Here is a 15,926-nt window from a genome sequence, read left to right as displayed (position 1 = left end):
CCATATCTGACTACTGGAAAAACCATAGCCTTGACTAGATGGACCTTTGTTGACAAATAATGTCTCTGCTTTTAATATGCTATCTAGGTTGGTCATAACTTTCCTTCCAAGGAACAAGCATCTTTTAATTTCATGGCTGCAATAACCATCTGCAGTGATTTTGGAGCCCCAAAAAATAAAGTCAGCCACTGTTTCCCCATCTATTTTCCATGAAGTGATGGGACCGGAAGCCATGACCTTAGTTATCTGAATGTTGAGCTTTAAGCCAACTTTTTTTACTCTCCTCTTTCACTTTCATTGAGAGGTTATTTAGTTCTTCACTTTCTGCCATAAGGGTGGTGTCATCTGCATATCTGAAGTTATTGATATTTCTCCCAGCAATCGTGATTCCAGCTTGCATTTCTTCCAGCCCAGTGTTTCTCATGATGTACTCTGCATATAAGTTAAATAAGCACGGTGACAATACACAGCCTTGATGTACTCTTTTCCTGATTTGGAATCAGTCTGTTGTTCCGTGTCCAGTTCTAACTGTTGCTTCCTGACCTGCATACAGATTTCTCAAGAGGCAGGTCAGGTGGTCTGGTATTCCCATCTCTTGAAGAATTTTCCACAGTTTATTGTGATCCACACAGGCAAAGGCTTTGGCATAGTCAATAAAGCAGAAATAGATGTTTTTCTGGAACTCTCTTGCTTTTTCCATGATCCAGCGGATGTTGGCAATTTGATCTCTGGTTCCTCTGCCTTTACTAAAACCAGCTTGAACATTTGGAAGTTCACGGTTCACGTATTGCTGAAGCCTGGCTTGGAGAATTTTGAGCATTACTTTACTAGCGTGTGACATGAGTGCAATTATGGGGTAGTTTGAGCATTTTTTCAGAGAAGGCAATAGCACCCCACTCCAGTACTCTTGCCTGGAAAATCCCATGGACGGAGGAGCCTGGTAGGCTGCAGTCCATGGGGTCGCTAAGAGTTGGACATGACTGAGTGACTTCCCTTCCCTTTGAGCATTCTTTTTTTTTTTTTCCTGAAACCTTAAATCTCACAACATTTATTATAAAGGTGCTGTAAAGGGAAACCCTGGTCTTCATGACGGGCTTATCGGTAGGATTTCTGGTAGCGGGCACGGGCACCAGGACCTCCAAACTTCTTGGATTCGCAGCGACGGGGATCGGCTACCAGCAGGGTCCGGTCGTACTGGATGAGGATGTCTTTGATCTCCTTCTTGGAAGCCTCATCCACATATTTCTGGTAATAGGCCACCAAGGCTTTGGAGATGGACTGGCGGATGGCGTAAATCTGGGCTACGTGACCACCACCCTTCACTCGGACGCGGATGTCCACACCAGCAAATCGCTCCTTGCCCAGGAGCAGAACAGGTTCCAGTAGCTTGTATTGCAGCGTGCGCGGTTCGATCATCTCCAGGGGTCGTCCGTTCACCTTGATGAGGCCGTTACCTCGTTTGCAGTGCGCCACGGCCGTGGCCGTCTTCTTGCGTCTGAAGACTTGCACCGACTGCAGAGGGCCCTTGGACGGCATGGCTGAAGGTGCAGAGACGAGCTCCTCACCGCTCGGCGCCGCAACCGGAAAAGCCCCTTTGAGCATTCTTTGGCATTGCCCTTCTTTGGGATTGAAATAAACACTGACCTTTTCCAGTCCTATGGCCACTGCTGAGTTTTTCAAATTTGCTGGCATATTGAGTGCAGCACTTTCACAGCATCATCTTTCAGGATTTGAAATCACTCAACTGGAATTCCATCACCTTCACTAGCCTTGTTCATAGTAATGCTTACTAATGCCTTCCTAAGGCCCACTTGACTTCACATTCTAGGATGTCTGCTCTAGGTGAGTGATTACACCATCATAATTATCTGCATCATGAAGATCTTTTCTGTACAGTTCTTCTGTGTATTCTTGCCACCTCTTCTTAATATCTTCTGCTTCTGTTGGGTTTATACAATTTCTGTCCTTCATTGAGCCCATCTTTGCATGAAATGTTCCCTTGGTATCTTTAATTTTCTTGAAGAGATCTCTAGTCTTTCCCATTCTATTGTTTTCCTTTATTTCTTTGCATAGATTCCTTCTGGAGTATTTTTAATTCCAGTAATTGTGTTGTTTGTCTCTGTATGTTTAGTCTTCAATTCTTCTAGGTCTTTATTAACAGATTCTTGCATTTTCTCCATTTTGCTTTCAAGGTTTTTGATCATCTTCACTATCATTATTCTGAATTCTTTTTCAGGTAGTTTGCCTATTTCCTCTTCATTTATTTGTTTCTAGTTTGTTCCTTCATTTGTGTAGTATTTCTCTGTGTTTTCATTATTTTTTAAAAAACTTATGGTGTTTGAAGTCTCCTTTTCTGTGGCTTCAAGTTTGAATTCTTTCTCCCTTTTGGTTTATGCCCTTCTACGGTCGGTCCAGTGGTTTGTGTAAGCTTCGTGTAGTGTGAGGTTTCTTGATCTTTTTTCTGGAACAAAGATTCCACAAGTGGTTTTTTATGGCATTAAGTGACATTAAAACAAGTATCCAAAAATGGCAAACCAAAGATGAACCCCATACAAATGGCAGTTACAAAATCAGGCAGATAATAATTAAAATAATGTAACATACACATATACATGTAGACCCATAAGCAAAATCAAAACAGTTCAACAAAAATAAAGTACAGTAGACTGACCCAGCAAACAAAGGAAATCAAAAATTATATCTACCAGTTAGGAAGAAAACTAACTGAGGCATAAACTGGAAAACAGAACTAAAGCAAGGTGCCAAGTGTGGAATAAAGCAGTGAAAACAAAACTAACAAATACGTTGGGAGGAAAGAAAAGCAAGAAAGAATATATTTGCAAAGTTAAATAGAGGTGGATAAAGAAGATTTATATACATTAAAGTTTAGATGCAAGGGTAACAGTATGAAAAGCAAACAAAAGAACAAATGTAGGAAAAGATAATAGTATAAAATGTTCAAATTAACAAAAGAGAAAAGAAAAAAGACACAAAAAGGAAGAAGAAAAAAATAATAAAAGGAAAACTCTACAGGACTGCTAAAGCCCAATGTAGAGGCAGAGGTTTATAACAACAATAAAAAATTTGACTGAAGGAAAAAAAAAGCTCAAAAGCTTAATTAGATTTAATAATGCCAATAAAATCAACAACTACAGTGAGGGTGGGGGAGGGGGAAGAATAAATAAAGGAAACGAAAAAAGTAAAAGAAATCCAAGAGAATCTACAAAGCAAGTCAAAACATAAGAATACTGAATATTTTTCTTGAGTCACTGCTCTCAGAGTCCTTTCCTTTACTGGGAGTCACAGTCTACCTCACCTCCCTAAGATGTCCTCCAACACTGTGCTGGCCTCTAGACCTGCTGTGGAGGCAGCTCAGATTCTAATCTGGTCCTATTCCTATGTGTTTTTGCCTCCAATGTCCACAGCTATCAAAACTAGTGCATTTTCTTTTGTGGAAGATCTCATTGTTCTTTTACATATTCCACAGACACAGAATCTACCTAGTTGATCACTTGGATTTAATCTGCAGCTTGTACAGCTGGTGGGAGGGTTTTGGGTCTTATTCCTTAGTCACACTGCCCCTGGGTTTCAATTGTGGTTTTATTTCCACCTCTGCATGTGGGTCACCCATTGGTGTTTGTTTCTGAGGCTGCCCTGGAGGACTTGGGCCTGCCCCAGTGAGGGCCAGGTGTGGAGGTGGTGCAGCTGCTTGGGTCACAGGGGTTCTGGCAGCACCAGGTACTCAGGGGAGTTGGCAGCTAGGGCAGCAGGAAATATAGTGCTCTAGAAGGGTATGGCAACCAGTATTGGCCAATATGCTCCAGTATTCTTGCCTGGAGATCCCCCCTGATAGAGAAGACTGGCAGGCCACAGTCTACAGGGTTGCAAAGAGTTGGATATGACCGAAGTGACCCTGCGTGCATAGACACAAGACTTTTTTTTGCCTATGGCAGCTGTGCCCCAGTGAGGGTTGAACATGAAGGTGGCACAGTTGTTTGGCTTGTGGGGCTCCTGGAGGTGCTAAAGATGCAGGGACACAGATTGCCTCCATGCAGGAGTTATGGGCCCATCAGAGTCTTCTTTCTAGCCTCTTGTAGCTGGCAATCAGAAGGCCTATTTGGCTAGTCTTTCAACATAACTCTACCTGTTTAGGCACTTAGAGAGCTCCCTTGCCTGGAGTCCTTCTCTGTTGTTCTGTGCACCAGGCACATAGAGGGTCTCCACTGGCTGGGGTCCTACTCTGTAGATCAGCCTATCAGGCACTTAAAGGTCACTCTGGGTGGGGTCCAACTCTGTAGTTCAGTACCTCAGGTGTTTGATGGGCCAGCCTCTCTGTTCAGCTGCCCTGCTGGCATTTGGGGAGAAGGAGGCTATGGTGATGGCTCCACCCACTATGCGTGACTCAGCAGTATTGCCTTGCTTCCATGGCTGCCTGGCTTTCCTCCACAGGCATTTCCCACCACAGTCTCCTCCCTCACATCCCCTTGATCTGTCTGTCTGCCGTCAACAGCAGCCCTGCCCTGGGATTGGTCCACAATCCTTAAACTCCAGCTCCCAGCCACTGCACTTTCTAGGGAACATGTATCCCTGTCTAGGGTAAGTATGGCTATCGCAAGGACTGTTTGATTCTCATTCCATCTCGGCTGCCACAGATCAGCTGTTTCACTCTCAGCCTTAAATGTTTCTCCCCTGACTCAGACAGTTGCTCTGATATGGGGATCAGACCCCCTGCTTCAGTTCCCCCACCCGCCGAAGACAGGTCCAGTCCTACTAACACTCCTGTTTCCCCCTAGTTCCTTCATCCTACCGAGTTTTGCATGGTTCTATACCTTCTCTTCTGATGGTCAGGTACTCCTGTCCGCTCTTAGCTGTTGTTGGTGTATTCCTGATGTATCCATGGAGAGAGATGTACTCCATGTCCACCTACTCCCCCGCCATCTTGTTCTCCTGTTTTAAAGAAACAGATTTTTCTTAGATCACTTTGTGTATTTTTCACACATTCACCAACCATTCAGTTGTGATATATGTAAAGAATTAGAAACAGGTTTCCAGAAAGTGAAAATATATGGATACAAGTGTAAGGCGTATGTAGATCATAGAGAAAGAGAAAACTCTGGTCTCACCATCAAAGCTCACACACCTAGGAGGCTGCGGGTGGTGAGGTTGGTAGAGTTCCCTGGGAAGACGAGAGATTCTAGGCTGCTCAGTGTGAGAAGCTTGCCAAGTCCTCCTGGGTTACCTGACATAAGTGATTGAGATTTGCCGGGGTCCAGCCCCGGCTGATCCAGGGTATTCAAAGGAGAGATGGTGTAGGCGACCTATTTATTTAAATATTTATCAAAGATATAAAGAGGAATAGAATGAGGATAGCTCAGTAGGAAAATTCAGTGGAGAAAAGAGGCTGAGTAGCTTGGTTTACGCGGGAGACCAATAAAATGTCAAGACAAGAAGCTTGCACCACTTACGTAGGCCGCAGGTGTCCTTCCGTTTTCCCGAAGGAGAGGAGACACTGAGGCGTCCCCCGTCGGATTTTAGAAGCCCAGGCATAATTAGCAAGCATGGCGGGTTCCGCGCTCCAGATGGAGACTCAGCCAGAATTTGAGAGAGAGAGTGACATGGGGAGACCAAGTTTCGGTGAACAAGGCCTGCACTTTATTTTCCAAAGTAGTTTTTATACCTTAAGTTGTGCATAGAGGATAATGGGGGAAGGCGGGGGAGTCATGCAAGGACAGCAGTTCCTGATCCTAATCGAAGCCAGGCTTTCAAACTTATCATATGCAAAAGTTCAGGTGATTTACATCATCTTCTGGCCAGGAGGCCTGTTAACATTTTAAGAAACTTATTTTTCTCTAAAGGTGATTATTCTAAAGTCAGGCGCCAGCCTCCAAAAAGCACTGGATAGAGTTGCATTCCTATAGGGCAAAGGTGAGGTGGGCTCAATCAAGAAAAGATTTAACTCAAGGGTCCAAGGTTACAAACATTGAGGCTACTACTTACATTTCTATACACCCATTATATCAATCAATACACTGCCAAGGACACAGTAGGTAAGGAGTACGGAGACTTAGAAGCATACATTGGCCCAATAAGTGAAAAACCCTTCACCAATACAATTTCTAATCAATCTTTTAACTGCTCAAAGGAATCTGTGTTTAGACAGTTTAGAACATCTCCTGCCTCTCACAGTTGGGAGGCTCTGAACAATCACATGTGGCCAGAAAAACCTATTCAGGCAGGCTAGAGGATTTCCAAAGGAGTTTGTAGGTTGAAACACTGTCACACCCAGGAATTATTAACTGGAGCTGTAAGCTAACTCTTTTTTCAGAGAGAGGTAGTGGGGGACAGCCCCCCATAAAGTCAGAGGTGTAGGTGAGAGCACAAAGCAGAAAGTAGGCAGACTCTGGTTTTGGGGGTAGATGCTCGAGAATTTCCAGGGGGACTCCTGAGGCTCGATCCTGCCTTTGTGTATGCCGAGCCTCCTTCCTCATGACCTTTGTCATGGGTGGAGCTCCTCACGCTGGCTCCCGGCAGTGACAGAATTCCAGTTGCACTATTCCAGATCCTGAAAGATGATGCTGTGGAAAGTGCTGCACTCAATATGCAATATGCACTCAATATGCAATATGCCGGCTCCCGGCAGAGATTGTCACCTCTAACTTGACTTTTGATGGTGTATTCATTCATATATATTTATGACAGGTGGAACCATCTGATAGAAAACATCCCTCTGGAGCAGAATTCTCACACCTGGGACACAGGAAAGCCCCGGGAGGGCTTGTCACATCACAGACCCCTGGGGTCCACCTAGAAGTTCTCACTCAGTAGGAGAGGGGCAGCTGGGTCACCTGCATTTATAACAAGTTCCCAGATAGGTGATGCTGCTGCTCTGGGGAGTCCACTTTAGAACTTCTGGTCTTGTGTTCTCCTGCGCAGCACAAACACAACGTTCTCCTTGTGTGCATGCCCAGCCTCCTGACGTTGGCAGATGGTGGGACCATCAGGGGGCAATTCTTGTTGCCCTCGAAACAGAACCCCTCAGCACACAGCATAACCCAGCCCAAAAGCTGCTATTTATAAACAGCACAAGGTTTACAAAGAAATGACTTCAACTATAAGAATGTTGAAACAGACTGAACCCTGGTCGAGAGGTCTATTTCTAGAGAGAAGACTTGTCGTCAATTGGTAGACGTTTTCGATGGAAAGCAGTGGTGACAAGAAGCAGTGCACATTCTCAGAATGAGGAACAACATCATGGTAGAGGAAGAAATGACTAGGAACAGCAAAATGCAGGAGCCTTGGCCAGCTGGCTGAATGCGCATGTGTACCATCTGTCTCTGCCTACAGAATGTTCCAAGTATTCCCCTTGGTTTGAGTAATGTGCAGAATTCATTTCTCAGCACAGCCAAGAGAGTCTAATGAGAAAACCACTGTCTTGCTTTATTCTTAGAACTTACCAGAGCCAGGGAGCACTGGTGTTGGTGTATCTGGGGCAGCCTCTGGACTGGACTCCCATCTCTCTTATCAACACCAGCTTCTTCTTTCCCCAGTGCAATGTGCCATGTCCCCCTCAGCTCTGCCCTGCCCCACCATCCTTGGAGGAATTTGAGTGTTCTTGGTTCCACATAGCCTTGTGGGAATGAGTTCTCCTGGAATGCTGAATGAGGAGAGGGACAGCTTGGGGAGCTACGAAGATCAGATAAAGAATGGAGGGGGTGCCAAACAGAGATGAGGGATTTCATTGCAAGTCATGTCCTTCACTTGATCCTTGACAGCTCATTCAATCAGAAAGCCTGCAGAGCACAGAGGAGCTGGCTCTAGGAGTTGGTGGTTGTCTCATGTCATAAAAGTACTGCAGACTTTATTTAGTCCAGGTGAGGAAAAGCTCACTAGGGTGACAGTTCTCCCCTCAAGTCTGGACATCCTGGGACAGTGGGTGATCTCACACAGCTGTTCAGGTGGAGTTGGTCATCGTCTGCCTGGGGTGCTGCTAAGGAGATTTCTTTTAATATGAAAGACAGAAATATATTACCTTAACATTTCTTTGGACTTAAGTTTTTAAACTTGATTTTGTGCAAATTTCCAAAAAAATGAACCATTGAGACCATTACTTAAAAAAAAAAATAGAGGCCACTAGCATGACAAAGCTTAAAGGATAGCAAAGGAAAATGATATTTGAGAAACAATAAAAAGATCACATTCAAAAGATAAACTCAAGATAAACTGATAAAGTGTGGTTTTTAAAATAAAGAATACCTACCCTTTTATGGGTTTTGCTCAAGTGAATGTAACTTCTGACTGGATACTCAAACTTTCAACAGTGTGTGCTTTGTGATTTATTTTTAGTTGGTTTCCTGGGAAAATTGTAATTTTCATTCTAAAGTAACACATTTTAAAGTATAATATTTTATTGCTAAAACTGTTTTCCATGGGAAAGAATTTCTGATTTTATCATGGAAATAAATGCAGAAATATGAGTTAGTTTACTGAAACTCACTTTGCAGGCATTTCAGGAACAGTTAATCACTGAAGCTGGTCGGAGAACTCCCAGACCCCAGCATCAGCCTCAGGAAACCATCTTACATGCATGGAATGTCACGCCCACACCCCCAGGCCCTTCTCTCCAATGCGGCTGGTGCCACTTCATGGACCCCCTGCCTTGAAACCCAGGTTCAGCTGCCTCTGGATACAAATGCTATTCTAACCTTACAAGGGAGCAAGAATGAAGCTGGATTTTCTTTCAGATAATTTGGTGGATCATTGTTGGAGGAGGGAGATGATTTGGAGAGAATAGTTCTAAATAAGCACTGAGACTTTAAAACATTTCAAATTGATGTTTCCTTTGGCTGCATTTGTCATCCAGGACACGCTGATACTTCAGCAAAGCAGATTTCATCAAAAACCTCCCAAACCGAAGGAGGGGGCTTGGTAGAGCTTGGCGTGCAACGTTCCTGTTCAACCAGTCACAGTGCTGAGACTGAGGTTTCCCCAGAGATGGTCACAAGGGGCGATAGGCCTGTTGCCCTCTTGACATATTTAGAACTCACAGGAGAGGTTAAAGAAGTTCATGAAAGTTACAACCAGAAGGGAGCGAGTGACACCTGGGAGCTCTCTCACAGCTGAGACTTCTGTAGTGTTTCCCAGAGTCCTCTTACCCCAGGCAAGATGTCCAGCCAAAAGCTTCAGGAGATGGAATCAAGAAGGATTTTGAGTGAAGAAGTTGTGGTCCTGCACTTGGTCCTGTACAGATCTAAGAAAATGGATCTGCACTGTCTGATACCCTCAGCATCTACTACCTTGCTTACACCTCTTTTAGAGTAAAACTCACATTTCTTGGTCTGGTTGATGTAATCTCTTACCTCCCACACCCTCAATCTGAGTGTTGTCCATATTTCTCATTATCTCCTGTGCTCTGGCCACAAGCCTGTTTTCTGTTCCTTGAAAACACTGACCTCAGTCATTCTTGGGTCTTTGCTGTTTCTTCTGGGTAATCCCAAGCCTTAGACCTTCAAACTCCCAGCCTGTTATTGCATCATATGGTAGTTTTATTCCTAGCTTTTAAGGGAATCTCCATGCTGTTCTCCATAGTGGCTATATTGATTTATATTCCCACGCATAGTGCAAGAGGATTCTCTTTTATCTGCAGCCTCTCCAGCATTTATTGTTTGTAGACTTTTTAAATGATAGCCATTCTGACTGATGTGAAGTGATACTTCATTGATTTGCATTATTTTGATTTGCATTTCTCTAATAGTTAGCAATGTTGAGCATGTCTTCATGTTCCTATTGGTCATTTGTGTATCTTTTTTGGAGAAATGTCTATTTAGATCTTCTGCCCTTTTTTTGATAGGGCTATTTTATTGTTGTTGTTGTTATTGAGTTGTATGGACTGTTTGTGTGTTTTGGAAATTAAGTCCTTGTTGGTTGTTTGGTTGGCAAATATCTAGCTGGTAGGTTGTTTTTCGTTTTGTTAATGGTTTCCTTTACTGTTCAAAAGCTTGTAAGTTTGCTTAGGTTGCATTTGTTTATTTTTGTTTTTATTTCTATTGCCTTGAGGGACTTATCTAAGAAAACATTGCTCTGATTTATTTCTTTATTCACTTTTAAACTTTTTATTGGAGTATAATTGCTTTAGAATGTTGTGTTAGCTTCTTTTGTACAACAAAGTGAATCAGATATACATATACACTTATCTCCTCTGGATTTCCTTCCCATTTGCACAGAACATTGAGTAGAGTTCCTTGTGCTATACAGTAGATTCCAGCTTGTTATCTGCTTAATACATAATAGAGTATATGTGCTGTTCTGTGCTTAGTCGCTCAGTCCTGACTCTTTGTGACCCCATGGACTGTAGCCATCAGGCTCCACTTTCCATGGAATTCTCCAGGCAAGAATACTGGAGTGGATAGCCATTCCCTTCTCAAGGGGATCTTCCCAACCCAAGGATCAAACCTGGGTCTCCTGCACTGCAGGTAGATTCTTTACCATCTGAGCCACGAGGTAAGTCTATGAAGATGATCAAGGGTCAAACAAGATGGACTGCAATTGACCACTGTTGAGTATCATGTTGGTGGTCAGTTCCTAAATCTTCTACTCATCTGGGGAGATTTGATTCTGCATGGGTTTGTTGGCGGGCAGGCCCACTTCCTCTTCAAGCTCAAGGGAGACCAACACTCTCTCTTCTGCTCCCTGGCAGCTAGTCTGGGCACAGTGTAGGCCAGAACAACTGGAAGCTCCTATTTAGGGCTTTGAATCAACAACGCACAGATGTTGTATCCCAATGGAGAGATCGTTCTTGGAAGAGCTGATGGGGCCAGGAGGCCTGGTTCTAGAAGCAGAGGAGGGAGCAAGGTGGTGGCTGCAATATCCCTCAGAATGTGATATTCATCCCACCATGTGACTCTGGCTCTACTCTTGGCTCCTAACCTGACTGCTCCTGTGTGTTCTGAGCTGGCCCTCCAGATTTTTCTTGATTCTATGAGGACCTGATAATCTTCATAATGTGTTTAAGTTAAGCTGGCATCTGTTTGAATCTAAGAATTCTTACTGGTTCAAGTAATAGATCCCTTCCTGCTCTTTACTTTTTCTTCCTTGTGTGTTTCCTTACTCTGTTAAAATAAGGTTAATCAGATGTTGTTAAAGACATCTCTATGGAAATAATCAGTTAATACTATCCAGAATGGATGCTAAATCCAAGCAGGACTGAGTAATTCAGTGCTGTAAAGATGGGGATCTTTCTATTTCCCTCTTGCCTCTCTGTGTATGATGTGGTGGGCACCATGGTGAAGCTTGCCACAGTGCAACTTGCTTTGATTATACATGTGAAGGAAAAAAATTGCTTCCTTTCTGCTCACTATTACATCTTTCTGCTGCTTCTACATCTTCAGGGCCTTATCTGAAGAGTAAATACTAGTTTACACACTGAGCAATGGGGAATTTCTCAAGTAATGAAAGGATAGCCGCATCCTTGGTTTGGAGTAGAGGAAATAGATTTCCATAAAGGCCCCCATTTTCCTCTTAATGGAAAGATATTGTAATGTTGATAAGGATGAAAGATGAAAGGAGATGGTAATATATATTATGAAGGAGAGCCCTCAGCACGCTATTTACATACAAAACAGGAAGGTGTCACATACATTCTAAAAAGGCATCTACTCCTTGGGGACCCCACACCAGGGCTTGACCATAGCAGGAGCATAAAAGGGAGAGATTTGAGGGACATAAAGAAGAAAACCTGACTTGTGAGTTATTTCCTTTAGTGCTCAAATAAATGGTAAGTCACACACACAAATACTGATCAGGTCAGGGATTGATAAACATTTTCTGTGAAGAGCCAGATCGTGAATACATGCATGTGTGCTATGTCACTTCAGTTGTGATTGACACTTTGCAACCCTATGGACTGTAGCCCACCTGGCTCCTCTGTCCATGGGGATTCTTCAGACGAGAATACTGGAGTGGGTTGCCATGTCCTCCTTCAGGGGATCTTCCCTACCCTGGGATCAAACCCGAATCACTTTACATCTCCTACATTGGCAGGTGAGTTCTTTACCACTAGTGCACCTGGGAAGCATCGATAGTGAATATGTTAGGCCAAAAATTATTATATAAGGAGTAGTATTTTACAACTGGCATTGTAAAAGAAGAACCACAGGAGGTTCTGGTGAGCTGAGTGGGCAGCTCAGGGAAATAGCAACTCATAGTAAATTTCATTTCTGCGACTGGGAGGTAAGTAATAGAGATTAGCTAGCTCCAAGTTGAGCTCTAGTCCCGCAAACCAGAATGTAGGCAAGTCACAGCTCAGGGATGGGTGTTACAGGGAGCATCATTGAGCCACAAATGTAGCCCAGACCCTGAGTAAGGAATGGAAACACTCAAGTCGTGATTGCTCAGTGGGAGGCTGAAGCTGGAGGAACTGAGCATCATTTGGAGTCCACTGAACCACAGGAGGTGAGACACCACCAACCCCAGGTCCAGCCAGCTCAGAATGTCATCACTTTAACATCATACTAGAATGACCCAGGAATATTCTAGTAATAGAATAAGAGCTTTGCTTATAGAGCAAAGCTTCAAGCAAAAAATATTTGATTCTAAGTCTCAGAAATTCTCTTCAAACTTGGATTCACACTAGAAATTAACCCCTCAGAAATAAAGACGTAGGGACAGTGATGGACACCGATTATAAGAAGCCTGGAAAGAAATGAAGAAATGGTTTGTGCCTGACTAGGGATCAAGCCCCTAAGAACAAGGGACAGTGTCAGTGTCATCTGTGGTTTCTCTGCCCAACCATAGCACCCAGACATGTTGAAAGTGGCCAAATATGCAGGAGAGAATATGAAAAATGCCATGATGACTTGTTGCTCAATATAATATTAGTTTAGAGAAGGGAGTGATTAGGACTGGTTGGTATTTAAAAAAAGATTGCATCCGAAGAATAGATGGGAATTAAGACTCAGAATCTCTGGGTAGAAGGCTCTGAAAAGATGATTTGTTCTGCGTCCCAGCTGGTGAATATTCAGCTTACTTTTATGTTATAAAATTTTTGTTTTTAATACACTTATTTATTTTTAATATTTTTATTTATTTATTTGGCTGCCCTAGGTCTTAGTTGTGGCATATAGTTATGGAATGCAGGATCTTTAGTTGTGGCATGTGAACTCTTAGTTGTAGCATGTGGGATCTAGTACCCTGACCAGGGATCAAACTTGGGCTCCCTGCATTGGGAGTGTAGAGTCTTAGCCCCAGTACCATCAGGGAATTCCCTAGTCTACTTTTAATGAGTCCTATGTACATGCTAGGAGAAGGCAATGGCACCCCACTCCAGTACTCTTGCCTGGAAAATCCCACGGACGGAGGAGCCTGGTAGGCTGCAGTCCATGGGGTCGCTAAGAGTCGGACACGACTGAACAACTTCACTTTCACTTTTCACTTTCATGCATTGGAGAAGGAAATGGCAACCCATTGCAGTGTTCTTGCCTGGAGAATCCCAGGGATGGGGGAGCCTGGTGGGCTGCCATCTATGGGGTCGCAGAGAGTCGGACACGACTGAAGCAACTTAGCAGTAGCAGCAGCATGTACATGCTAAGCTGCTTCAGTCATGTGGATCATGACAAACTGTGGAAAGATCTTAGAGAGATGGGAATGCCAGACCATCTTGCCTGTCTCCTGAGAAACCTGTATGAGGTTTCTGGGAAGCCTGACCAAGAAGCAACAGTTAGAACCCTGTATGGAACAATTGATTGGTTCAAGATCGAGAAAGGAGTGCAACAGGGCTGTCTGCTGTTACCCTGTTTGTTTAACCCTATATACTGAGCATATCATGAGAAATGCCAGGCTGGATGAGTTACAACCTGGAATCAAGATAGGTGAGAGAAACATCAACAACCTCATATATGCAGATGATACCACTCTAATGGCAGAGAGCAAAGAGGAACTGAAGAGCCTCTTGATGAGGGTGAAAGGTAGTGACAGATTTCCTCTTCCTGGGCTCCAAAATTGTTGCAGATGGTGACTGCAGCCGTGAAATCAGAAGATGATTGCTTTTTGGCAGGAAAGCAATGACAAACGTAGACAGTGTGTTGAAAAACAGAATTAATCTGCGGACAAAGGTCCATACAGTCAAGGCTATGGTATTCCCAGTGGTCATGTACTGTTGTGAAAGCTGGGATGTAAAGAAAGCAGAACACCAAAGAATTGATGCCTTTGAACCATGGTGTTGGAGAAAACTCTTGGAAGCCCCTTGGACAGCAAGGAGATCAAACCAGTCAATCTTAAGGGAGATCAACTCTGAATACTCATTGGAAAGACTGATGCTGAAGCTGAAGCTCCAGTATTTTGGTCATCTGATGCAAACAGATGACTCATTGGAAAAGTCCCTGATGCTGGGAAAGATTGAAGGCAGAAGAAGAAGAATGTGTACGAGGATGAGAAGGCTGGACGGCATCACTGATGCAATGAACATGAACTTGGACAAACTCTGGGAGATGGTGAGGGACAGGGAGGCTTGGTGTGCAGCAGTCCATGGGGTTGCAAAGAACTGGACATGGCTGGGTGACTGAATAACAGCAGCATACATAAGTGCTAAGTTGCTTCAGTTGTGTCCTAGTCTTTGTGACGCCATGGACTGTAGCCCACTGGCTCCTCTGTCCATGAGATTCTCCAGGCAAGAATACTGGAGTGGATTGCCATTTCCTCCTCCAGGAGATCTTCCCGACCCAGGGATCCAATCTAGGTCTCCTATGTCTCCTGCATTGCCAGCTGGGTTCTTTACCCACTAGCGTCACCAAGGAAGCCCTTTAACCCTTAATAAGTCCTAACTTAAGATAAAATCTTTCTTCCTGTAGTTGACACCCTTTGAAAAGGGCTCTGCCCCTTGGGATTCTTGCAGTGGAATGATGACCCTGCATAAGAGTCAAAGACAGTTGAACTCAGCAATTGTGTCTTCCATTCTCTCCCTGGAGGCCTCATCTCCATTTTCTCCAATGTGCCCATGTGGTGTAATATTGAATCTTATTGTGACCTACTCTGGCTGGGTTTGCCTCTGTTTCTGAGTGAAGCATTTTCCAGAACTGAGTACAAGATACAAGAGGTCTTGCATTTGTCAAGCAGAGAAGAGTACCTGCTTTTCATGACCAAATCAGCCAGTTGCAAAATGGTGGCCATCAGAACAAGTCAAAGAACCCTGGCCCCACCCCAGTGTCCTGTGGGTCCCAGTCTGCAGACACCAAACCTGTCTGCATACTTGGCTTCATGAGACATGTCTCATTCAGCGCCTTCTGGCTTTACTGTTAATGAAATCTCTCAAGCCAATTTTCAAGTGGCAAGTTGCAATTTCTTCCTCTTTATATTTCTGTAGCTGATTTACTGGACTATGGGGAGTATTTTGGGGAACAAAATGTTTAGGGGACTAAAGACTGGGGACAGTCTTTTTAGAGCAACTGTCCCTACCCATCACCTGTATAAGCAGTGGATTCAGTCACCCTGGGGCCCGTTTATGAGCTGGTCATGGGCTTGAGACAGGTGTGGCAATTGTCGAAACAACAAGCAAGGCCACTCTAACCCTTTCTCTTTGGATCTTGAACAGGATTCCTGTTGGTTGTAAGTCCTGAAGCTGGAAATTCAAGTGACACTGGCAAGTGTTTAGGACGTTGTACAAAACTTGTAAATGGAGAAAACGTGGAAATGGATCCTTATAGTGGCCAATATCAGGGCTAATATAATAGGCCTATGTAAATATGCTGCCGCTGTTGCTGCTAAGTCGCTTCAGTCGTGTCCGACTCTGTGCGACCTCATAGACGGCAGCCCACCAGGCTCCCCTGTCCCTGGGATTCTCCAGGCAAGAACAGTGGAGTGGGTTTCCATTTCCTTCTCCAATGCATGAAAGTGAAAAGTGAAAGTGAAGTTGCTCAGTCGTGTCCTTAGCGACCCCA

At 44.0% G+C, this 15,926-nt stretch overlaps 1 protein-coding gene across 1 annotated transcript; it reads right to left on the bottom strand.

Annotated features, from left to right (window-relative positions):
* Window positions 1-1,007: 1,007 nt before the first annotated feature.
* Window positions 1,008-1,609, bottom strand: LOC129651703 (40S ribosomal protein S16-like). Its single transcript, XM_055580313.1, has one exon. It carries the CDS (start codon window positions 1,600-1,602, stop codon window positions 1,096-1,098), a length of 507 nt encoding a protein of 168 aa, XP_055436288.1. The 5' UTR covers window positions 1,603-1,609; the 3' UTR covers window positions 1,008-1,095.
* Between the last annotated feature and the right edge of the window lie 14,317 nt (window positions 1,610-15,926).

Source organism: Bubalus kerabau, chromosome 4 (genome assembly GCF_029407905.1).
Source record: "Bubalus kerabau isolate K-KA32 ecotype Philippines breed swamp buffalo chromosome 4, PCC_UOA_SB_1v2, whole genome shotgun sequence".
Lineage (NCBI taxonomy): Eukaryota > Metazoa > Chordata > Mammalia > Artiodactyla > Bovidae > Bubalus > Bubalus kerabau.
Note: the sequence above shows the minus strand (reverse complement) of the source record. Positions and strands in the feature narration are given on the sequence as shown.

Bases quoted from the DNA above. Each gene is read 5' to 3' on its own strand.
- LOC129651703 (XM_055580313.1), bottom strand. From the start codon at position 1,602: ATGCTCAAAGGGGCTTTTCCGGTTGCGGCGCCGAGCGGTGAGGAGCTC.